At 36.3% G+C, this 26,115-nt stretch overlaps 2 protein-coding genes across 6 annotated transcripts in view; one reads left to right on the forward strand and one right to left on the reverse strand.

Annotated features, from left to right (window-relative positions):
* The window catches only part of RNF212B (ring finger protein 212B), a 59,548-nt gene extending 54,974 nt beyond the window's left edge, over positions 1-4,574 (reverse strand). The window contains exons 1-2 of the mRNA XM_074234862.1: positions 4,434-4,574; positions 2,892-2,992 (exon numbers count right to left, since the gene is read on the reverse strand). Of these exons, the coding sequence (XP_074090963.1) occupies positions 2,892-2,991 (100 nt within the window). The 5' untranslated portion in view covers position 2,992; positions 4,434-4,574. The remainder of the gene's footprint in view (positions 1-2,891; positions 2,993-4,433) is intronic.
* The window catches only part of SLC7A8 (solute carrier family 7 member 8), a 162,391-nt gene that overhangs the window by 66,127 nt on the left and 70,149 nt on the right, over positions 1-26,115 (forward strand). For 3 of the 5 annotated variants that reach the window (XM_074234854.1, XM_074234857.1, XM_074234855.1), the window contains exons 4-5: positions 15,607-15,713; positions 25,161-25,311. In XM_074234854.1, the coding sequence (XP_074090955.1) occupies positions 25,161-25,311 (151 nt within the window). In that variant the 5' untranslated portion in view covers positions 15,607-15,713. Of the gene's footprint in view, positions 1-15,606; positions 15,714-24,338; positions 24,888-25,160; positions 25,312-26,115 lie in introns of those variants that run through there. The other 2 variants (XM_074234856.1, XM_074234853.1) reach the window with 2 other exon arrangements.

The raw sequence follows: 26,115 nt of genomic DNA on the forward strand, positions 1-26,115 counted from the left end.
CTGGGCTTATAATACAAGGAAGCCATTAATAAGAAAGTCCTTATATACACTAAAATATTTATTTCAGCACTTTTGGGGATATCAAAGAATTGGAAACAAAGAATCTGACCATCAAGTGAGATGTGGCTAAACTATGTGGTACATAAATGCAATGGATTATTACTATTCTAAAAGAAATTATCTATGATGAATATAGAAAAACATGGTGAAAATCGAAATAAATTGATATAGAATAAAATGAGCAGACCCCAAAAAATAACATACACAAAAATGATAACAATATAACTAGAAAAAACAATTTCACCCCCCAAAAATCAAAATGTAACAAATATAAAGATCAAGGATGAGAAGATAAACCCCCAACCACTCCTTTGTGAAGGTAAAAGACGCAAGTGTTACAAATTAAATATTTTCAGATTTTTTTCTAATATATCCAGAAGTTGTGCTGATTTTTTTTTCCTCTTTAAAATTACTATTTGTTTTATAGGATGGGGAAATGGGAGGGACAGACAAAAGAGAGGGAAGAAGAGAGAAATTTGGAATAACTGATTATGTGAGAAACAGAAGTTATCAATAAAAATCTTTTTAAAAAAATAAATGAAAATAAAGTGCCCACCCCTAATAGATGCTTAAAAATAAATTGTCTTCTCAAATTGTGATATTCAATGTGACCTTAAGGCAAATCCCTCTCCCTTTTTGAGGCTGCCTCTTCCATAAAGGCAAAGAAGATAGACAATTAGGGGTTGCCAAACTATAGCCCAAAAGCAAATTTGGCCCATTGCCTGGTCTCAAATAGCCCCATGAACAAAGGATAGAAAGGTTGCAGTCATAAAAAAAACAGGTAGGAAGCTAGATATGACTTTCAGCTCACAGATGGCTAGCCTATGTTTAGCATTTAAAGTTCTTTGAAACCAGGTCCCTTCCTACCTTTCCTGTCTTCTGAGTCTATAGGTGACTCAATGGTTAACACAACATAGGACTTGGAATTAGAAAGATCTGAATTCAAATCCTGCCTTAGACACTTTATTAGCTGTGTTACTTATTCTCTCTGTACCTCAATTTCCTTATCTGTAAAATAGGTATAAAAATAAAACCTATAGGGTTGTTGTGAGAATCAAATGAGATAACATATTAAAGTGCTGTGTAAACCTTAAAGTACTCTATAAATACTAACTTTTTGTTTTTAACACATCACTCCCCTCTACCATAATCTAGCTATACTGGACTACTTCCTGTTCCAAACACAGGACAATGTACTATATTCTATCTCCTCTCTCCTTGTCTTTGCTAAAAATGTACTCCCTTCTCATCTCTATTCTTTGAAATTCCTGGTGTTCTTCAAGACTCAGTTCAAGTACTGAAAGCTTGAGGTTTACATACATACATACATACATACATATACACACACACATACACACACACACACACATGCTGTTGTTATTGTTCTCCTTTGAATATAATCTGTATATGCTTATAATATAGTATAAGTTGCTGCCACTTTGGGAATGTATAATAAGTTCCTTGAGGCTTGTTTAACTTTTATCTGCTTAACACATCTCTTTGACACATTAATAAATGCTTATTATTGAATGATTTTGACCATAGATTATTGACTTTTTTGTGCCCAAAACCTTAGCACAATACCTGGCACAAAGGGGCACTCAGTAAATGTGTATTGATTTATTAAAGACTTCTAAGACAATCTAATAAAGCCATCACTTTTCAGAATGTTTTTAAATGCATAAAATAAAATATATAAGATCATAAAGGAAACCAGTTATGTTAAAAAAGTTATTAAAATATTTAAGGGGGCAGCTAGGTGGCGTAGTGGATAAAACACCAGCCCTGGAGTCGGGAGTACCTGGGTTCAAATCTGATCTCAGACAAACCTAGCTGTGTGGCCTTGGGCAAGCCACTTAACCCCATTTGCCTTGCAAAAAAATCTAAATATTTAAACAAGTTAATTGAAGCCAAATTAAGAATTCCTGATTTTAAAAGTTCTCTTTTTCTTCTTCATTTCAATGAATTCTTGTGTCATTGAAAATTTGTTCTTAAAAATCCATTATAGAATTTTAGTCCATGAAATCTTTTTCTAAAACTCTTTAAAATCTACTCTTTCAAATCTACAATGCATGCCACATCAAGCCCAAATTTCCTCTTTTTCTATCATCAACTATTCAAAAGGATCCTTTCCAAGTTTTCTGTTACTTCTACATAAGCAATTCTTGTTTATGGATCAAAATTAGGTTCAGAATAGCTCTTCCATTTTTGGTTTATTCAATGTTCCGAAGTTCCTTTAATCAGTAGCTCTTCTACATACTTGGAGTTTTCTGTTTAAAACTCTATCATGAGTGCCAATCTAAATAATTAAAAACTACAGTCTCACAAACAGTTTTCTTTTAATACACCAAAGACTAATTGTTCTCTGGTCCCAAGTGAAAGTATTTTCCTGGATGAGCAGAACGAGAAAAACATTGTACACACTAACAGCAACATGGGAGTGATGATCAACCTTAATGGGCTTGCTCATTCCATCAATGCAACAATCAGGCACAAGTTTGGGATATCTGTAATGGAGAATTCCATCTGTATCCAGAGAAAGAATTATGGAGTTTGAACAAAGACCAAAGACTATTACCTTTAATTAAAATTAAAAAACACATTATCTTATAATGTAATTTTGCTAACTCTTATACTTTATTTTTTTTCCCTTAAGGATATGATTTGTCTCTCAACACATTTAACTTAGATCACTGTATACCATGGAAACAATGTAAAGACTAACAGACTGCATTGGGGGGGGGGGGGGAATTGTAAAACTCAAAATAAATAAAATTTTCTTAAATTAAAAAAAAAGTATTTTCTGAATCAAAAATATGTCAATTACTCACCTTTAGTCACACATTTTTCACAGAAAATATGGCCACAGCTGGTTACAAAGAAATGGGTGCCATCTTTTCGGAAGCATTGATTGCAGTGAAACCAATCCATTCTGGAATATAAATTCAGAAAATACATCAAAAATTATAAGTAAAATTGTATAGAACTCTGTGGCAGGTGATAGGGAAAATGCAAATTTTAGAAAATACAAGGTCCCATACCTTAAAGGATGTGAAGTTTGTTAGGGAGACAAAATACTAACACAGGCACCCATTATACATAATATTGCATAATTATATTTGAAAATTATAAAAGAAAACATTATGTGAGGTGTAAGGAAGAAGTTCATTATACAGAGGATGAGATGGGTTAGAGTTGAGACTTACATAATGTGTAAGAATCCACCGGCAAATAGAAAGAGGGCTTTAGGCATTGGAAACAACCTTAGCCTGAAGTTACAATAGTTCAGTCTAATTAGGGAAAAGAGAGTTGTACAGTTTGGTTGAGATGTAGATAGCAAAGTGTAAAGTAAAGATGCAAAGGCAGCAAAGCTCTGAGTTTTGAACAAAGTTTAAACAGCTGAGAAAAAATTGAGACCATACAAAGAGTTACGGTCTGATCCATATACCTATAGCTGTCATTAGGGTTGATTCAAGTGTTAATTTTTACTCAGTTGCTAACACACTTGGAGATATGGGTAGGTCATTAATGATAATCAGTATTCATTCACATTCAGTTATTGGCAGTAAAGACCAGTTTGCCCTAAAACACAAAGTACTAAAATATTTAATATATAGTATATATTTTATTAAATGCTATAGCTATATCAGGGTTTGGAGCTAAAGTCTCAGGTGTATCAACTTGAACACATCCTGTCTCAAGTCTTCTGTGTGACCTTGGGCAAGTCACATTAAAACAAAAAAAACTGGATTATTCAGAGAGCCCTTTTCTGTAATCTCATTAAAGGTTTTTGTGCCTATTTCCTTATCTGTAGAATGGATACCTTGGCCTAGAAGATCTGGAAAGGTTCCTTTCATTTCTAGGGCCTATGTTGGTGAATCCTTAGGTGACTAAACATTTCCCTCACTCATCCACATAACCATATTGGCAGAACTTGTAAAATATGAGGATCCTCTCAGAAAATAAACAAAAATGTAACCTTTTTTTTTTTTTGTAAAGTAGTTTGGCTTTTTCAGTGAAAATGAACTTCCTAGATCCGAGGGGTGAGTCCTGATGTGGAAGTACAAAACCAGGAAAGGTTTACAGGTCTTGAGGCTCCAGGTGGGCCCAGATGCAACATTAAGGGGTTTTTTTTTAGGTTTTTGCAAGACCATTGCCTTGGGGTTAAGTGGCTTGCCCAAGGCCACACAGCTAGGTAATTATTAAGTGTCTGAGGTCGCATTTGAACTCAGGTCCTCCTGACTCCAGGGCCGGTGCTCTATCCACTGAGACACCTAGCCGGCCCAACATTTCGTTTTAAGAGAGTAAAAAAAAAAATAGGCCCAGAATTCATGGCCATTTACAGTAGGAGACTTAGGGAGATTGCCCCGCACCTTAAGGATCTGACTCGTGAGGCGATGGCAGCCGCCCTTATCCCTCAACTGGCACTGGAAACCATCTACAGGCCGGAAAAAGCGGGAAAAACCAGACTGACAGGGCCTGCAGGGCGAGAGTCTGAGCTGTCTTCGAAGGAGCCCAAGTGCAGAGAGAAGGAAGAGGAAGTGAAGGCTGAAAGCCCAGTGCGCATGTGCGCGGGGCGGGGCGCGGGCCCGTGGCTCCGCCCACTTCCCCTCCCTTCCGGCAGAGCCTTGGGCTGTCTCCCCGCCTCCCTCACACTTACTAGCCCAGAGGAGGCTCTTTCCCCTCAGGTGGGTGCAAGAGTGTGCCGGAACCTCCGCCAACCTGCTCAATTCTTAAAATTCCACCCGGGAAATCCTCAAACGATACAAATTGTTTTGTTCATTGTCTCCATTTAAGAACGCGGTGGTGAGAATAGTGATTGTCGGTTAAATTTAAAACTTTGGGAGAGCCAGTTGTTAAACGTTTACTAGCACTCTTATTATAGGCAGTATTCTAAGTGGAAGAGTTTCTGGGAATCATTCAGGCCTCATTTCTAGAGATGAGGGAACTAGACCTTATCTGTGAGGTTACGTGGAGAACTGGGCATCCTGATTCCCTTTCTAATTGTACTAAATGATTGTACTAATTCAGTTCACCCTACTGTTTGCTAATCACCTCACCTTCCCAAAGGCAACTAAGATGGTGTAGTGCTACAGCATTGACCTTGGAGTCTGGAGGACAGAGCTCAAATCCAATCTCTTTGACACTTATTAGCTTTTTGGCTTTGGGCAAGTCACTTAACCCTGACTGCCTCCCATCCAGAATCATCTCCAGTCATCCTGATTCACATCTGGCCACTGGATCCAGATGGCTCTGAAGGAAAAAATGAGACTGGTGATTTTTAGCACAGCACCTTGTCACTCAAATCTAATTCATGTGCATGTCCTGGTCTTGAAGAAAGAAGAACAAACATCATCGTGATCTCATTTGCCTACCATTGCAGCTGTAATGTAGAATGCTACTGTAAATCATAGAAGGGAACTTGGAGATCTTTAGTCACACCCTAACCCATCCATCCCCCCCTTTTTTTTTTTCAGATTAAACTGAGGCCCACAAAGTTTTAATGAGTTTCCCAAAGTAGCAGAGTAAGAAACTCAAGATTTTAACTAAGATCTTCTGAATTAAAATCCGTTATTTGGGGCAGCTAGGTGGCGCAGTGAATGGAGCACCAGCCCTGGAGTCAGGAGGGCCTGAGTTCAAATCCAGCCTCAGACACTTAATAATGACCTAGCTGTGTGGCCTTGGGCAAGCCACTTAACCCCACTGCCTTGCAAAAAAAAAAATCCCAAAAATAAATAAATAAAATAAAATCCATTACTCTTTCCTCTCTATATACAAAACTGCAGCTATTCATGTCGTGTTATGAGGATGAAGTCTATGCACCAGGCAAGTTAAAACACCACAACCCCCCACCCAGACCCCTAAATATCCCTGGGAGTAGCAGTGCCCCTCCCCAAATCATTGAACCTGCTACCAGACCTTCCCCTGCAGCCTTTATCTGAGCCTGTGGAGTAAGAACCTGTTATATTTGTCACCACCAATACTTACTGACCAATTGCTATCAATGGGCTAGTAATCCCAAGAGCCCCAGCAATAGTAGCACCTCCATACCCAGACAACTGATGTCTTTTAGCCTAGTGTTGGCAGCCCTCAACCAAAGAGGCAATCCTTACAGAAAAGGAGTCAACCATCTGGAACATCTGCCAATCAACTGCCTAAGGGGAAAGCAAACCCACCTAGCTGAAGCAGCAAGGCACTCTGAAAAAGGTCCAAGCAAATCAAACTAGAGCTGCTTACCTAAACACTACCTCTTCCTATTAACCAGCTGCCACCAATGGGCAGGCCTGTAGCCCCTGTGTCCTCAGTACCCACAGGGACTAAAAACACTTAAAAAAAAATTTTCAACCCCAGAGTCCTTGGAACTGCCAAATGGTTAAATATTAGAAACAGATATGGCTTTGTCAACAGATATGTCATTAAAGAATTTGCATTATCACTTGCTATATCCCAAGGACTATAAGACCTAACTTCTGGCTGAAATCTCCTGCGTGTTGTCTCTTCCATTAGAATATGAACTCTTGTTTAAATCAAGCCTCAGACACTTAATAATTACCTAGCTGTGTAGCCTTGGGAAAGCCACTTAGCCCCATTGCCTTGCAAAAACCTTAAAAAAAAAAAAGAATATGAACTCCCTTAGGTCAGAACTTCCCTTTTCCATTTGAATTCTTTTGCCTATGGCAAATAAATACATGTCTTTTTGTTTATTTATTAAACACAACAAATATTTGTGAAGTACCTACTATTTGCATGGTATATACAGAGATCAAAACACAGTTCACAGGGCATCTAGGTGATGCAGGGGGTGGCTAGGTGGAGCAGTGGATAAAGCACTGGCCCTGGAGTCAGGAGTACCTGGGTTCAAATCCAGACTCAGACAATTAATAATTACCTAGCTGTGTGGCCTTGGGCAAGCCCCTTAACCCCATTTGCCTTGCAAAAACCTAAAAGAACAAAAAAACAAACAAAAAAAAAACCACAGTTCACAACCTCCAGAAGTTATAAAGTTATAATCTAATAAGACTGATAAGATGCTCACAAGTGACTATATACAAAATTAAATAAAAGTGCAAGAGAAGTTTGAACAAAATGCAGTGAGAATTGATAGGGGTATTATTTCTCTTGATCTTTTTTTTAAGGTTGGGTTTTGTTTTTTTTTGCAAAGCAATGGGGTTAAGGGACTTGCCCAAGGCCATACAGCTAGGTAATTATTAAGTATCCAAGATCATATTTCAACTCAGGTCCTCCTGACTCCTGGGCCAGTGCTCTATCCATTACTCCACCTGTCTGCCGCCCCCATATGGGTATTATTTAAGCTGGGCCTTGAAGAATGCATAGAATTTCAACAATTGAAGATGGGGGAAAAGATCATTGAAGGTAAAGGGATATACAGTGCCTTTTACAAAGGGGGGTAAAAATTGGAAGGCAAAGGAAACATTGACCTAGTTTAACTGAAGTATTAATTACATCAGGGAAGTAGAGATATCTAAAAGTGGGAAGGTAGATTGGTGGTAGATTCTAAAAGACCTTGAAAACCAGATTAAGAAGTTTGGAATTTATTTAGTAGACAATATAGAGCTGCATTAGATTTTTGAGTAGAAAAGAAGTATGGTAGGACTTATGTATTAAGAAGATTAATTTGGTAACATACTAATCCAGGGGACTAGATGTTAAAAAAACCCAGAAAGTTAGAAAGCAACTAGAGCACCGGCCCTGGAGTCAGGAATACCTGAGTTCAAATTTGATCTCAGACACATGATATTTACTAGTTGTGTGAACTTGGGCAAGTCCCTTAACCCTATTACTTTATAAAAACCAAAAAAGAAAAAGAAAAAAGAAAGCTAACACATAAGTGGTCAATAACTGGAAATAAAATACCAAATTTGGGAACTGGTCAAAAAAAATTATTGTTAATAGAATATTATTGCTCCATAATTAATTATAAATATGAAGAGCATAAAGAAAGAGTGGGAAGACATATGAATAGATGCAAAATGAAGTAAGCAGAACTTTTCTTATTACAAGAGAGTTAGTGGAAAGAAGAAAAACAACAATTAATCAAAACGGAATGCTCTATGATTATAAGAATCAAGTTTGGCACCAAAGGAGGAATAAGAGAGTATAGTTCCCTCCCTTTTTTAGGTTATACATGAACCATCATGTTAAATATACTTCCATATTGATCATGCTGTGAAAGAAGAATCAGAACAAAAGTATAAAACATGAGAAAAAATTTCTAAAAAAAATGAAAATAGTTTGCTTTAATCTGCATTCAGACTCCATAGCTATTTCTCTGGCTGTGGATGACATTTTCCATCATATCTTTTTTTTTTTTAGGTTTTTGCAAGGCAATGGGGTTAAGTGGCTTGCCCAAGGCCACACAGCTAGGTAATTATTAAGTGTTTGAGGCAGAATTTGAACTCAGATACTACTGACTCCAGGGCTGGTGCTCTATCCACTGTGCCACCTAGCTTCCCCCTATCATATCTTTTAAAATTGTCTTGGATCACTGTGCTGCTGAGGAGAAAAGTCTATCATCTTTGATCATCAAATATTGCTGTTACTATGTACAATGTTCTGGTTCTGCTCACTTCACTCAGCAGCACTTCATGTAATTCATTTTTTTTTTTTTTTTGGCAAAGCAATGGGACTAAGTGACTTGCCCAAGGTTACACAGCTAGGCAAGTATTAAATGTCTGAGGCCAGATTTGAACTCAGATAACTCCTAACTCCAGGGACTGTGCTCTATCCATTGCACCACCTAGCTGCCCCATGTAATTCATTTTGAAAACTTTGAGTTCTAAATTCTCTCTCTTCTTTCCACCTCCCACCCCATCCCACCATTGAGAAAGCAAGTAATTTGATATAGGTTAAAAATGTTTAGTCATGCAAAACATTGCCATAATAGTCATATTGTGAAATAAAACATAGACCTCCCCTCTCAAAAAAGAAAGAAAGAAACCTCAAGTAAAATTTTAAAAAAGTATGCTTGAGTCCCTGTTCAGATATCATCAGCTCTCTCTCTCTGAGGATGGATAGCATTCTTTATCATAAGTCCTTCAGAGTTGTCTTAGGTCACAGTACTGCTGATAAAAGGTTTTTCATAGCTGATAATCCTACAATAAAACTATTACTTTATATATAGTACATTTCGCATTGCACCTGTAAGTCTTTACAAGTTTTACTGAGAGCATCCTACTCATCATTTCTTAGAGAACAATAACATTCCATCACATATTCATTACCACAACTTGATCTGTCATTCCCCAGTTGATGAATATTCCCTCAATTTCCAATTCATTGCTGCCAGAAAAGGTTACTATAAATTTTTTTGTACATGTGGATCTTTTCACCTTTTTTTTATGATCTCTCTGAGATATACACCTAGTAGTGGTATTGCTGAATCAAAGGGTATGCACAGTTTCATAACCCTTTGGGCATAGATGGATCAGTTCACAACTCCAACAAGAGTGCATTAGTGTCCTAGTTTTCCCACATTCCTTATAGCATTTATCATTTCCCTTTTCTGTCATATTAGCCAATCTGATAGGTGTGAGGTGGTACTGCAAAGTTGTTTTAATTTGTAATTCTCTAGTGAATTAGAGTATTTTTTCCAATATGACTATAGATGGCTTTAATTTCTTCATCTGAAAGCTACCTATTCGTTTCCTTTGACCATTTATCAACTGGGGAATGATTTGTATTCTTATAAATTTTACCCAGTTCTCCATATACTGCATTTTTAAAAGGTCTTTATCAGAAACGCTGGCTGTAAAAATTATTTCTCAGTTCTCTGCTTTCTTTCTAATCTTGGTTGCATTGGTTTTGTGAAAAAAAAAATAACATTTTGATTCAATATAAATGAAAACAATCCATTTTGCATTTCATAATGTTCTCTCTTTCTTATTTGGTCAGAAATTCTTCCCTTCATTGATTTGAAAGATAAACTAGGGGCAGCTAGGTGGCAAAGTGGATAGAGCACTGGCCCTGGAGTCAGGAGTCCCTGAGTTCAAATCAGGCCTCAGACACATAATAATTATCTAGCTGTGTGGCCTTGGGCAAGCCACTTAACTCCATTTGCCTTGCAAAAAAACTAAAACAAACAAACAAAAAAAGAAATATAAACTACTTGCTCTACTAATTGGCTTATGTTCATCACCCTTTATGTCTAAATCATGCTCATTTCAATCTTATCTTGGTATAGTAGGAGAGATGTTGGTTTCTGCCATACTGTTTTCCAGTTTTCCCAAGAGTTTTTGGCAAATAGTGAATGCTTATCCCAGAAACAGGAGTCTTTGAATTTATCAAATAGTAAATAACTATGATTATTTACTACTGTGCCTTATGAGTCTAACCTATTCCACTGTTTACCACTCTATTTCATAGCCAGTACCCAATAGTTTTGATGATTGCTGCTTTATAATAGTTTAAGATCTTGTAGAGCTAAACTATCTTTGCATTTTTTTCATTAATCCCCTTGATATTCTTGACTTTCTATCCTTCCAGATGAATTTTGTTATTATTTTTCTAGTTCTATAAAACAATTTTTTGTAGTTTGAGTGATATGACACCAAGTAGGATAATTTAGAGCTGTCATTTTTATTATATTAGCTAGGCCTACCAATGAGTAATTGATATTTTTACAGTTTTTAGATCTGATTTTATTTGTGTGAAAAGTAATTATATTCAAATAGTTGCTAAGTTTGTCTTGGTAAGAAGAATTCTAAATATTTTAAATTGTCTACAGTTATTTTAAATGAAATTTCTCTTTCTATCTCTTGCTGCTGGGTTTTGTTGGTAATATATAGAAATGCTAATGATGGGGCAGAGTACCTGGGTTCAAATCTGGTCTCAGACACTTAATAATTACCTAGCTGTGTGGCCTTGGGCAAGCCACTTAATGCCAGCCATTTGCCTTGCAAAAACCTAAAAAAAAATGCTAATGATGTATGTGCATTATTTTATATCCTGTTTTTCATTGTTTCAAGGAGTTTTTTAGGTTATTCTCTAGGATTCCTTAAGTAACTTATCATATCATCTTCAAAGAGTGATAGTTTTGTTTCCTCATTGCCTATTCTATTTCCTTAAATTTTTTCTCTCCATTGCTAAAGATAACATTTCTAGTACAATGTTGAATAATAGTGATGATGATGGGCATCCTTGTTTCATCCTTGATCTTTTTGAGAATGTCTCTAGTTTATCTCCATTACATACAATGCTTGCTGATGGTATTAGATAGATACTATTTATCATTTTGAGGAAAACTCAATTTATTCCTATGCTCTCTAGTGTTTTCAATAGAAACATTTTGTCAAATATTTTGTCAAAAGTTTTTTCAGCATCTGAGATAATCAATAGCTTTGTTATTGGTACAATTAGTACAATCAGTTATGCTGATTGTTTCCCCAATATTGAACCAGCCCTGCATTTCTGGTATAAATTCCAACTGGTAATTGTGTATTATCCCAGTGATAAATTGCCATAATCTCTTTGCTAATATTTTATTTAAAATTTTTGTATCAATATTCATTAGGAAAATTGATCTATAATTTTATTTCCATGTTTTGGCTCTTCCTGATATGGATATCAGCATCATATTTGAGGTATAAAAGAATGTGGTAAAACTCCCTCTTTTCCTATTTTTCCAAATAGTTTATATAATATTGGAATTAATTCTTCTTTCAATATTTGTTAGACTCCACTTATAAATCCATCTGTCCCCAGAGAATTTTTCTTAGGGAATTCTTTGATAGGTTATTCAATTTTGTTTTCTAAAATGTTCTTTAGACATTTTATTTCTTCTGTGAACCTGGGCCATTTTTATTTTTTTAAATATTCAGCCATTTCCCTTTGTCAAATTTATTGGCATACAGTTGGACAAAAAGATCCAAATTATGGGGCGGCTAGGTGGCATAGTGGATAAAGCACAGGCCTTGGAGTCAGGAGTACCTGGGTTCAAATCCAGGTCTCACACACTTAATAATTACCTAGCTGTGTGACCTTGGGCAAGCCATTTAACCGCCTTGCAAAAATATTAAAAAAAAAAGATCCAAATTATAACTTTAATTTTCTCTTCATTGGTGATGAATGATTTATCTATTTTGGAAAGTTTTTTTTTCATAAAACCAGCTCTTAGTTCAAAGATTTTCTTACTTTCAATTTCCTTTGATTTTCAGGATTTCTAATTTAGTATTTAATTGGAGATTTAAAATTTATTCTTTCTCTAGGTTTTTTTTTACCTGCAACACAATTCATTGATCTCTTTATTTTATTCATGTAAACATTTAGAGATATAAAATTTCCCCAAAGAACTGCTATGGTTGAATCCCCTAAGTTTTGGTATGGTGTCTCATTATTGTCATTCTCTTGGATGAAATTATTTATTGTTTGTCATTCTTTCAGATGTTTATTTACTTTCCCATTAATTTGTAGTCTGTCTTTTTTTGGGGTTTTTTTTTTTTAGGTTTTTGCTAGGCAAATGGGGTTAAGTGGCTTGCCCAAGGCCACACAGCTAGGTAATTATTAAGTGTCTGACACCGGATTTGAACTCAGGTACTCCTGACTCCAAGGCCAGTGCTTTATCCACTATGCCACCTAGCCGCCCCCCCCTGTAGTCTGTCTTTCTATGGCTCTTTATTACATATAAATTTTTGTTGCATCATGATCTAAAATGCATTTAATATTTCTGCCTTTGTTTTGGTTATGAAGTTTTCATGTCCTAATACATAGTCAATTTTTTTGTAGGTGTTATATACATCTGAGAAAAATGTATAGTTCTTTTCATCCCTATTCAATTTTCTCCAGAATGCTATCATATTTAACTTTTCTAAAATTCTATTTACCTTGTTAACTTCTTTCTAGTTTATTTTGTGGCTAGATTAATCTAATTCTGAGAGAGGAAGGTTGAAGTCCCCTACTTCAATAATTTTGCTGTCAGTTTCTTCCTCTAACTCACTTAACTTCTCTTCTAAGAATTTGGATGCTATTTGACTTGGTTCATGCATGTATAGTATTGACATTACTTCATTGTCAGTGGTATCTTTTAGCAAGATATAGTTTCCTTCCCTATCTCTTTAAATATATTTTTCCTTTTGCTTTGTCTGATATTAGAATTGCTTCCACTGCCTTTATTTTTACTTGAGCTGAAACATAATATATTCTGCTCCAGCCTTTTACCTTCATTCTGTTTGTTTCTCTGCTTCAGACATGTTTCTTATAAATCACATATTATGGAATTCTGATTTTTAATCCACTCTGCTATCAGCGTCCCTTTTATGGAAGAGTTTATCCCATCCACGTTCACAGTTCTGATTGCTAACTCTGTATTACCCTCCATCCAATTTTCACTATTTATAAGTTTCTCTCTCCTTTCACCTTAATCCCTCCATCATTCCTTTGATTTTGACTACCACCTCTCTTAAACTTCTGGGCCTTCTATTAGCCTCACCTTTTCTTTTCCCCTCCTATTTCTGCCCTCCCTTCTATCTGTACCTCCTTCCCTTTTCTTTCCTCTTTCTCCTTTCCCCTCCTATTTCCTTATAAGGTAAGATAAATTTCTAAACCCAACTGAGAGTGTATATTAGTTCCTCTTTGAATTAAATCTAATGAAATCCATTCAATCAATGCATACCCACCTCCATTCTTTCCCTCTACTATAAGTTCTTTGAACCTTTTCTAGCATTGTAATCTACCCTAAAACTGCCTCCAGAGTTTTCATTTGGGATCTCTTTCAGGAGGTTATGGATAGATTTTTTTCAATGACTATTTTGTCCTCATTTTAGGATATTAGGGCAGTTTTCCTTGATAATTTCTTTTTTTTTTTTTTTTTTTTGCAAGGCAAACAGGGTTAAGTGGCTTGCCCAAGGCTACACAGCTAGGTAATTATTAAGTGTCTGAAACCAGATTTGAACCCAGGTACTCCTGACTCCAGGGCTGGTGCTTTATCCACTACCCCACCTAGCTGCCCAACCTTGATAATTTTTTTTTTTAGGTTTTTGCAAGGCAAATGGGGTTAAGTGGCTTTCCCAAGGCCACACAGCTAGAATAATTTCTTGAAAGATAAGTGTCCAGGCTCTTTTTCTGGGTCATAATTTTCAAGTAGTACAATAGCTCTTAAATTATTCTCCTGGGTCTTCTCCAGGTCAGTTGTTTTTTTTCAATAAGATACTTTACATTTTCTTCTATTTTTTTCATTCTTTGATTTTGTTTGACAAATTCTTCATAACTCATAGTCATTAACTTTCACTTGCCCAATTCTAATTTTTTTTTCCAATTCTAATTTTTAAGTAATTATTTTCTTTAGTTAGCTTCTGTATCTCCCTTTCCATTTGGCCAATTCTACTTTTAAAGGTGTTATTTTCTTCAGTGTTTTTTTCCCAATTTAGTCAATTCTATTTTTTTAAGGAGTTGTTTTCTTCAGTCAATTTTTGTGCTTCCTTTTCCAAATTATTGACTTGTAATAAATCGCCTTCATAATGAACTAATGCTGAGCGAAATGAGAAGAACCAGAAAAACATTGTACATCCTAACAGCAACATGGGGGTGATGATCAACCTTGATGGACTTGCTCATTCCATCAGTGCAACAATCAGGGACAAGTCTGCAATGGAGAATACCATCTGTATCCAGAGAAAGAACTGTGGAGTTTGAACAAAGACCAAGGACTATTACCTTTAATTTGAAAAAAAAAGCCTGATATTTTATTATCTGATCTTGCCATATCTTTTACTTTATGTTTCTTCCTTAAGGATATGATTTCTCTCTCATCACATTCAATTTGTATCTATATATCATGGAAACAATGTAAAGACTGACAAATTGCCTTCTGTGGGGGGCTGCAGGGAGAGAACTAAGATTAGGGAAAAAATCGTAAAACTCAAAATAAATAAAATCTTTAAAAAAAAAAAAAAATATATATATATATATATAAAAAATTCACATGCATAGCTATCATTTCATTTTCCAATTTTTTCCTATCTCTGTTACTTGATTATTAAAATAATTTTTCAATTCATATTCATATTTCCTAGTGAGGCTTCACATGTAGACCTTTTTTCCATTCCCTTCTTCTGAGTTCACATTTTGATCTTACTTTTTGCCATAGTAGCATTCTATGGTTTGGGCTCTTTTTAGTTTTTTGTTCATTCTCTGAAGTTGAACTCTGCTCCTGGGGCACAGCTGACACAGTTCCAAGCTCCTTGTCCTGGGGTCAGGGTTTTGGTCACTGAGTTTCTTTACTGGGGCCCAAGGTGCTAGCAGCTTGCCTGTGCACTGGGGTGGGCCCCACCTGGTCCTGCATCTTGTGCCAGCATTCTGGGCTCACAATATGCTTTCTGCAGCTTGCCTGCTGTACCACTGGTCTGCTGAACTGGGACCCAATTGTTGATCTGTTCAAGTGCTAAAGGCCTCCCTCGGACTTGCCCACAACCCTCAAGCACTGGGCTGTGCTCCCTTTTGACCCAAGAGAGACAGACCTTTCCTAAAGTCTAAGATATCTTAAGCTAGAAAATTATTTCACCCCCCATCTTTTTGTGTATTCTGTCGCTCCAGCATCCAGTTAGAGTTTGATTTAACAAAGTTTCCCAGTGAACTTGGAAGAGCTCAGATTACTTCCTGGCTTCTCTTCACCATCTTCTATTCCACCCTTCTGTGCAGAGGTGAGAGACTATTAAGTATGAGACACTGTATTAAAAAATTCAGATTTGTTTGATATTGGCTAGTTTTTCTTGAACTGATTGTTTCCCTCTTTCTTTTTTATTTTTTACTTATAAGCAATCTTTTTATTATAAGCATCTATAAATAGAAGAGAAAGGATGTATAGATTGGGGAATAAGGTTGTATAAAAACAAAAACTGCCAATAAATCTTAAGAAGGAAGTTAAGTAAATATTACAAGTACATATAGAGAAGGTCTGAACTAGGGTAATGGCTATAGGAATGGAAAATTGGGAGCAGATATAAGAGATATAATTAATTATAAGATTCACCTATTAATTATATATGAAGTAGAACAAAAGGGAAGGAGTCAAATATGACTCCTAAGCTTAGGAGTAGGTATACATAGAAGAATGGTGATACCATTAATATAAACAGAAAAATAAGGAAAAGGAATGTGTGGAATGATGAAGTACATTTGACTTTGCTTTAGAATCAGACAACTGGCTCTACTGTGTGCATGTATAAAAATTAATTATGCTACTATTAATGTGATATAGCTATCTCTCTCTATTTATCTCTATCTCTATCTTTATCTCTATCTCTATCTCTATCTCTATCTCTATCTCTATCTCTATCTCTATCTCTATCTCTATCTCTATCTATCTCTATCTCTATCTATATATAGTGTGTTGGCAAAGAAGATAGAGTACCAGATCTGAAGACAAGACTCATCTTCCTGAATTCAAATCTGATCTCAGATTCTTACTAGTTGTGTGACCTTGGGCAAGTCACTTAATCCTGTTTGCCCTGGTTTATTCAAATATGAAATGAACTGAAGAAGGAAATTCCAAATTACTCCAGTATCTCTGCCAAGAAAACCCATGAAGAATCAGACATGACTGAAAAATAATTGAACAACCATAAAAAAAAAGAAAATGAAGAAATGGCCTTAAGAATATCCCTTCTAGTTATTCCTATGGTGCATAGCAAGTTCAGTTCAGGGTGTGATGAACAAAAAAGTGAATAAAGTAAGCTTCAGAAATCTGCTTCTGACATTAGAATTTAAACATAAGCTGCAACAATAGCAAAATTTAACTTGAAATTAGAATTCTAGTTTATTCTAGAATTCTAGTTTATCTAAATGATATTTAATCAGAGGACTGAAGATGAAATACTCCTCCTGCTTCCTGGTGGTGGATTTAAAATGCTGAGAGTTAATATAGTTTTTTCCTGGATTACCTATATTTGTCTTAAGGGTCTCATTTCTTTTATTGTTTATTTTAATTGTTCAGTCTAGATTGATGTGAAAGAGAATTAATAAGTGCTTCTATACTTAAACAAGCAAATGAATAAAAAAAAAAGCACTGAAAGTCATCTACAACCAAAAAGAGAAAGAGAATGAAGTTTATCACAATGCTATTTATCCAATGTTAAAAACAGTCCTGGGGCAGCTAGGTGGTGTAGGTAGAGCACCACTCTGGAGTCAGGAGGAACTGAGTTCAAATATGAGACCTCAGACACTTAATAATTGCCTAGGTGTGTGATCTTGGGCAAAGTCACTTAACCCATTGACTTAAATAATAAAATTTAAAAAGAAACCAAAAAACAACAGTCCTCAGGGCCAAGTTTTTGGTTATTTTTCCTCTCCTTCTTACAAACTCCCCCCACTATTAAGATTTCCATCAATTGTATACTTCAGAGTATATGAATTTTCACTTTCAACAAACCCAAAACCCATTGCACTGCTTAAGAAATTGCATTATTAAGTAACTAGTGTATGCAGAAGTAAGAACTAAACTAGGTTCTCCTGAGTTGGTAGGACTGAGGTTATAGACAGATTGATGACAAGACATGTCCAGTGATAAGTTCAAATTGAGTACACAAAGTAGAATTTGTATCAGTTAATGAATCTTCCCTTCATTCCCACACACTGAACATGGTTTCTGGTTTTTTGTTCCCCTAAAGCTATTAGGCTCAGTTGACTAGAGATAAGGGCAGTAGACAGAAGAATAATTTGCCAGGATTTTTGTCTCTGGTGTCATAGAAGAGATTCATCACTTTCTCCAAAAGAGCGTGAATCATACATAATAAAACAAATCTGCTAATAGCAGCTGAATAAAAATCCTCAGGATTACATAGATCTGTAATAAGCACAACTGCCATTGAACCAATGGATTTGTCCCAAAGACAAGAAGAGTTTTAAAAAAGGAGAGAAGGTTATTTCCATCTTTTCTTTTCTTTTCTTTTCTTTTTGACATGCTCTCTCTAACTGCACACATCACATTTCCCCTTTTCTTCTTTCACTAAATCTCTCTCTCTCTCTCTCTCTCTCTCTCTCTCTCTCTCTCAATGCTTAAGAAAAATAGACTTCAGACATACCTTGAAGATACTGCAGTTTCAATTCCAGACTACTTCAATAAAGCAAATATTTCAATACAATGAATCATATAAAGTTTTTGGTTTCCCAATAAATATAAAACGAATGTTAACACTATATTATAGTCTGAGTGTGCCATAGTATTATGCCTAAAAAAAATCCTAAAGTACTTAGCCTAATTTAAAAATATCTTATTGCTAATAAAAATAATGTGTTAACCATCATCTGAAACTTTATTGATTTTTTTCCTTTTTTTTTGTTTTTTGCAAGGCAATGGAATAAAGTGACTTGCCCCAGGTCACACACTAGATAATTATTAAGTATCTGAGACTGTATTTGAACTCAGGTACTTCTGACTCCAGGACCAGTGCTCTATCCACTGTGCCATCTAACTGCCCCTCTTTATCGAGTTTTTGTTGGTGAAGGGTCTTACCTCCATGTTGATGATAGCTGACTGATCAGGGTAGTTGCTGAAGGCTGAGGTGACTGTGGAAATTTTGTAAAAAAAGACAACAATAAAGTTTGCCATATCTATTGACTTTCAATTGAACACTTAGAGACTATTATAGGGTTATTAATTAGCATTTCAATATTGTTGTGTCTCAGGGAATAGGAGGACCAAGGAGAGGTCAGAAGATGGAGTAGTCAGAGCACACACATATTTATTAAGTTCAATATCTTGTATGAGTCAGTTAGTGGTGCCCCAAAACAATTACAAAACTACCATCAAAAGTCACTGATCTGGCAACTAGGTGGCACAGTGAATAGAGCACTGGCTCCAGAGTCAGGAGTACCTGAGTTCAAATGCAGCCTCAGACACTTAATAATTACCTAGCTGTGTGGCCTGGGGCAAGCCACTTAACCCCATTGCCTTACAAAAAAAAAAAAGTCACTGATCACTGGAGTCAGAAGGACCTAAGTTCAAATCAGACCTCAGTCACTTAATAATTACCTAGCTGTGTGACCTTGAGAAAGTCACTTAACCCCATTGCCCTGTAAAAACAAAACCAAAAAAAAGATCCCCAAAAAGTCACTGATCACAGATTACCATAATAGATATTATAATAATAATGAAACATTTCAAAATATTGCAAAAATTAGAAAAAATGTTATAAAGGAAATATGATGTGAGTATATGCTATTGGGAAAATGAAGCTTGACAAACTTGCTCAACCTTTAATTTGCAAAACCCTCAGTATCTGCAAAGTACAATAAAATGAGTTATGCCTGTATTCAACAATTAAATAAGTACAAACCTATTTGTGGATTAGAAAACACCCTCTGGAAAATGAGGGGGTTTCAGATGTGCTGAAATATTTTATTGTGACCTATATGTGTATTTGTAGCATATGTGTACAGGTGAAGGTATAGGTACAAACCAGAAGGACCTGAGTTCAAATGTGACCTCAGACACTTGACACTTACTAGCTATGTGAAATTAGTTAAGTCACTTAACCCCATTTTCTCACATCCTGAAACATCTCTAGATATGTTGATCCATATCTGGCCACTAGATGGTTTAGTAGGAGAAAGTGAGGTTGTTGATTTAACACAGTATCACCTCATTCAAATCCAATTCACATGCATGTCTTGGTATCATCTCCCTGATGCCACAGTCTTCTTCAAGAACAAAGCACAAACATCATCATCTACATCATCAGCTGTAGGTATAAGTATAGGTGTAGGTGAAGAAGACAGAAATTATGGAATGGAATGTATTTTTCTTTTGGGGAGATATTTAAATTCTCAAATTATTAAAGAAGATAAAGAGCCAACTCTGAAACTAGGGACCTGACTTTAAATCCTGTTTCTGAAACACTTAGACTATAATTACCAAAAAAAAAAAGGTGAAGAATTGCAATGGTAGATGGAGTGTCTTCACCTGGCAGTACCGTCTTCTAATGCAATCATAAGTGTAGTCTTAAATTTCACCCTTCTATTTTCCTCACCTAATATAGATAATGCAGTTCACTGCAAAAGAGAGAAGCGAATGAGCTCTATAGTCAGTTTTTTATTTTAACAATAACTAGTGGCTCAATGGCCTCAAATCAGAAAGACCTAAGTTCAAATCCAGTTTCAATCATACCTGTGTTACCCTGGGCAAGTCACTTATCCTCATTTATCTTATTTACCTCATTTTCCTCATTTAAAATGAGCTGGAGAAGGAAATGGCAAACCACTGCAGAATCTTTGCTAAGAAAACCCCAAATGAGGGCACACCGAGTCAGATATGAATGGAAATGACCAAACAGCAAATGAGTGAACAATTGAATTCACATGACATTGTCATTTCTCTATTTGGACAGTAGGTGTCACTCACTCTCAGCCTTTGTCTGGAAGAGATTGCCACCAATTTGCATTTGCAATATTTCACCTTCACTTTTACCTTTATCAGTTAAAGAGGAATAATTTGCTCCTAGCATAAGTAAGCAATATTAAAAAGCCACACAGATGTTGGCAACTGAGATATACTGTAGGATCTATTATCTATATAACATTGTGTGTGTGTGTGTGTGTGTGTGTGTAGGTTTTATATATAAAATTTTAAAAATTGAAACTGGGGTGTTGTTGTAGAAAAATGGAAATTGCCATTGGTAGGCCCCTTTTGAGTTTCAAAATGTTTTTGGAGGTGGGCAGCTAGGTGGTGCATTAGATAGAGCACCAGCCCTGGAGTTAGGAGGATTTGAGTTCAAATCCAGTCTCTCAGATACTTGATACTTATTAGCTATGTGACCTTGGGCAAGTCACTTTAACTCCATTGCACCACCAAATGCATTAAGATGGATTTTAGGGAATACATTTCTGACACAGATTTCAGAATACTTAGACACAGAATAGACCAAAATTCCAAATCCTTTCAGACATGAGATCATTAGCATTTAGGAACAGACCTTGCAGGTTATCCAGTCCAATACCCTTATTGTATGCAAACTGAGGCCCAAAGCAGCAGGGTGAGGCAAACTTGGATAGTCCAATTTCCAAAACCAGGGCTCATTCCATTATACCTCATTTTAATGGATATTCATTTCACAAAGGATCCTTGTGCTTCATGTGTTTATTGAATATCCAGCAGCTGAAAATATTACTGATGCTCCTTTTGCAACATCTCTGCCATCTCTGCCCTTTTACTTCTCTTACACTACTATTGCCTGGGTTCTTTTTCCTACAACCCATCTTCCACACAATGACAAAACTTGTACTGCCCAAAGCACAGGTCTGATTATGTTACCTCTCTAGGTCAAGAAGTTTCAGTGACTTCTGTCACCACTAGGATAAAATACAAACTTCTCTGTAAGACCCTTAAAGCCCTTCATAATCATCTCCAACTCATCTCTCCAGATGAATTTCACACTATTTCCCCCTCACATTCTCTTTTTTCTGAACTAATTGACTTGTTTTCCATAGACTTCTATGTCTTATCATAAGCTGTCCCCCCCACTTTGACTAAAAAAGGTCTCTCTCTTCGCTCCTAACTTTTGTAATTCCTACCAGTCTTTAGCAACAGTCCTAGTGCTAACTCCTAGTGCCTTTTTTTTGTTTATTTGCTTGCAAAGCAATGGGGTTAAATGACTTGCCCAAGGTCACACAAGCTAAGGCAATTATTAAGAGTCTGAGATCACATTTGAACCCAAGTCTTCCTGATTCCAGGGCTGGTGCTCTATCCATTATGCCACCAAGCTGCCCCTCCTAGTATTTTTCTTGACCTTCCAGGTGTCACTTCTCTTTCCCAGAAAATTATTTTTTTGTTTATATATTCCATTTATTTCTCTGTGAATATGGTCTTTCAATTCCAATCCATTCAAGAAATAGGCACTGTCTGTCCTCAAAGAATTTACACTCTAATGAGGGAGACAACATGTAAATAAATATATACAAAGTTATATATATATATATATATATATATTTAAATGGAAAATAACTAAAAATGGGAAAGAATTAGAATTAAGAGAATTAAGGCAGGCTTCCTGTAGAAGGTGGAATTTTAACTGGGACTTATAGTAAGTGGAATGAAGTGGATGTTGAGAACTATTTAAATTTTGTTTTATTATGTTGCTTGGTATATTAATAAGCTCTAAATAAATGTTTGTTGAATTAAACATCAGGTACAGTGAGGGAAATAGTTAGCTCTTAAATCACACTATTAATAGTTGTTCATAATCTGCTTTCAGGGGCAGCTAGATGGTGCCAGAATGCAAGCAGCACTGAATTCTGGAAGATCTGAATTCAAATCCAGTCTTAGACACTTATTTGTCTCAGTTTTCTCATCTGTAAAATGAGGATAACAATAGTTCCTACCATATCCAAGGTTGTTGTGAGGATCAAGTGAGATAAAAATTATAAGGCTAATTTAGCCTAGTTCTTTGCTGTTAGACAAATTTAGTTTGTATATGTTTATCTATGTTTTTTTTTTAAATGTAAGTAAGCTAGGGACTAGAGAAACACAAACAATCATTGTAGCAATAATCTTTATGATTCTGGACTGCTAATATGAGTGCATCCAGAAAGTTATCTTGCCCCTAGAGCTTCTTCGGGTTCTGCTGCCTAGAAGCTAAGCTTTCTAAATCTAGTCATCTTGTCTAGGGGAGGGTTTTGTAAGACTAATATTAAATTTATCTCCTTTTAGTCAGAAATGAGTTACAGAAAGAAGTCATATTTGCAAGAATAGAAAAAGTGCTTCTCAATGGCAGAATCTAAAGCAGAAATCACGGTGATTAATAATAATTTTAAATTTTCAAACTGTATTATATTATAAACTAAAGTTTCCTAATGTCAAACATTTGCCAAAGGCAGTACCTCTTCCCATCCCCCACAAAAAGTTTCAGAAAAGTTCCAGAAAGTTTAGTTGCTTCATTTATTTTCCCCATTCCCTGTCTCTCCTGTTCTCTTTTGCTGAGTCTTTCAGTTTGCTTTGTCTCTATCAAATTCCAGGTGGAGGAAGGGACTGGGGCCATAACCTTTGAAATCTCTTAATGAGTGATCAAGGAGCAAGAGACTTGGAAAGAAGCTTCAAGGACTGAAATCTCAGTCAGGAACTTTTACTCCTAGACAAAGTTTTTATGAGTCCAAGCTTAGGGTTGGGGTTTTTTTTGTTTTTTTTAAGGACTTTCTTAAGTAACCTTTATTAAACAGACTCAAGATTCAATTATATGTGGCTATTATATATAAATAAATATGCATACATATTTTAAAGGGAGTTATCCTTGGACAAATTTCTGTAATCAGTAACCTGAAGGAACTTGAGCATTTAGACCTCTCCTCTCCATAAAACAGAAATAAGGTATACTGAACATGTATATTGACTCAAATTAATTTTATGTTTCCATAATGCAACCTCCTGAAGCAATTAAGTACCAAATGTAGTGTTTTACTACAAACCTCACCAAAGAAATGAAAAAAAATGAATGATAAAATGTTGCCTGCAACGTTATGGGGTGAAGTCGACTGAAGGACTGAGAAATTACAGTAATTTTTAAAGTAATTTGTTAGCCATGACCTTGTCTCATGATCAGTTAAAATATTTCTTTTTCTCCATTCAAACAATCCAGACACAGTTGTTTTTTTTTAATGGAGTTGTGAAAGGTCCCATTGGGTCAGATTTGTTCCATTCTTTCCTGTGACTAGAGTCCAAGTCTGACCCATAATCTTCCAGGCTATTCTCAGTGTCTCATTTGGTCCTACTTGTGAAAGTTTCCGATTGTGAGTCAGCCCCTCCCCCCCAGATTAAAAAAGAAAACACCACACAATCATTTAAAAAGCAACACAACACTCCACCCATTTCTTAAATTCTAACTAGAAGTGTGTCCCCTTTTTATTCCTCCTAATTCTTCCCTTGTCCATATTTATATCTCCTCAAATTATGTTTCTCTCCCAATCCTTCAGATATTTGGATGGGTCACCAAGCACCCCTAAGTAATCCATACTTAATTCTTATAAAACTTTGTCACGAGTCCAATTTATTTCTGATGGAGTTAAAACAGTCACCCCAACTGTTCCCTTATTTATAAAGCTCACAAATGTTACATGGCATATAATGTTACACCAGTTAATAATGCGAGGGGAGAATTTATATACAATTTGTTACAAGGAGAGAAATGGAAGAGAAGAAAAGTGTATACCCCTTTTTCCTCAGAGGACTTTTGGATTTATATGCTAATATTGAAAGAGGAGGGAGGAGAAAGCTGCTGAGGATGGAGAGAAAACCGAGAGGAGGTGGAGCCTGAACCGGGAGTTCAGGAAATAAAACCCTCAAGCTGAAGCTAAGGTCTTCCACACGTGAAGAAGCTACTCTCCCTGTGCCTAAGAAGAGAGTTGGAGAATCCTAACCTCTAAAATAGATAGGAGGAGGAAAAAAGCAAACCTAGGACCCAGAGAAGAAGGAATAGCGTATAAGATAAATGAGAACTCTGGGAAAAATCTGAAGGCAGGAGAAGGGAAGGGGAGGAGAGGGGAGTGGAAAGGAAAATCCACACCCTGTGGAAGAGAATCTAGAGCAAATCGGCTGTGTCTGCAGTTTGTTTTCTGAAAGAGAAGAAAGCACCTGAGGATTGTTTTATTGCTCCCCCCCCTAAAGACTTAATCAAAAAAGTACTCATCCTCAAAGGGGAAAAAACTAAAACCGAGCTAAGGTAAAAGCCTAATTTGGGTTCTGGTCTGTGGAGAAAGCTGAAGGGGAATGTAAACTGTCTTTTGGTGCATCTGAATGAAGCAGCTGCCTGTGTAAACTGAGCAGACCTCAGCCCCACTCCAGGAGACCTGCATCCCCTCGCTGCTGTGAATCCTAGAGGGCGTAGCTGGTGGTATAGTTCTATTTTTGTACACATGTCTATTTTTCCTTTTTAAGCCACTTTTTTTTTCCGGTGGCAACCTAGAGCGACGGGATAGTGTCTTAATTATATTCATACCAATTTTGAGATTTTCTTTTTATTTTTTAATCTGCGTCTTTTTTAAATTGTCAGGTCATTATTTTAGGGAAAGGGCATTTTTATTTGAAGAGTTTAGGAAGAAATACAGACATTGATTGATAAATAGACGGGAAGAAATTGTTTGTTTTTTTTGTTTTTTCAAAAAAGATGGAAGAAAAGGCCAGGCACCGAAACAACGCTGAAAAGAGCCCAACGGGCGGGAGTGAATCTGATTCTGGCCCAGATGCCGGTTCTGGAGGGGGTGGAGTAGCCCTGAAAAAAGAGATTGGGTTGGTCAGTGCTTGCGGCATCATTGTAGGTGAGTAACTGGTTTTCCTTTCCTTCAGTGGGAGCTAAATGGGGCTGTGGACCATTTCTCTTCCTCTGTTTCTCTTGCCCCCTCGTGGGATCATATAGCAACTAAAGAGTAATTCTCTAACCCCTTCAGATCTATTGCTATAAAGCCACTAAAATTCTCCTATGCCTCTTCTCCTTGGTTGAGTCTGACAAGTAGTGAGCTGTAGGGATGCACAAATTATATTCCCATTCATTCAAGAAGTCAATAAAACTTTACTAATGCTGCCAAGAATGAATGACTCGATCAGTATTTATCTTTTTGCCTGTAATCTGTGAGGACAGGTAGAAACATCAGGACTCTGATTGAAGCTTTGGGTATCTGGTATTTACAAATGAGTGCCCCAACCAACTCTTCTTTCAGAGGAGAGACTGTATCAGACTTTCTCAGAGAGGCAGCAATGACTTGAAAAACGGAGTCTGAGATATACAGACAGATAAAAGTATTTTCTGGGCTATAGACCCTACTAATCGAGGGGGTCTGAAAGTGCCTTCCTCATAGCAATCCACTGGGGTAGGTGGTAAAATCTCTTGAGTGGTGGTCTACAGCACCCAGTATAGTTTCTAGGTAACAGTCTTTCTAGGGAACCTTAGGAAGGTGGATAATAGCAATTTGCTCCTTTTTTTTCCTGGGGAAGTTCCTATGTCTTTTTTTCTTTCAGTCTCAATTAGAATATTTAACTCTCTTCTTAGGAAAAGCAGTGTTGAGATTATAGTAATTTTTATGTCAGCTTCTATTTCCTCACCTAAATTGTAAAACTTAAAAGTA

The sequence above is a fragment of the Macrotis lagotis genome, chromosome 4 (genome assembly GCF_037893015.1).
Source record: "Macrotis lagotis isolate mMagLag1 chromosome 4, bilby.v1.9.chrom.fasta, whole genome shotgun sequence".
Lineage (NCBI taxonomy): Eukaryota > Metazoa > Chordata > Mammalia > Peramelemorphia > Peramelidae > Macrotis > Macrotis lagotis.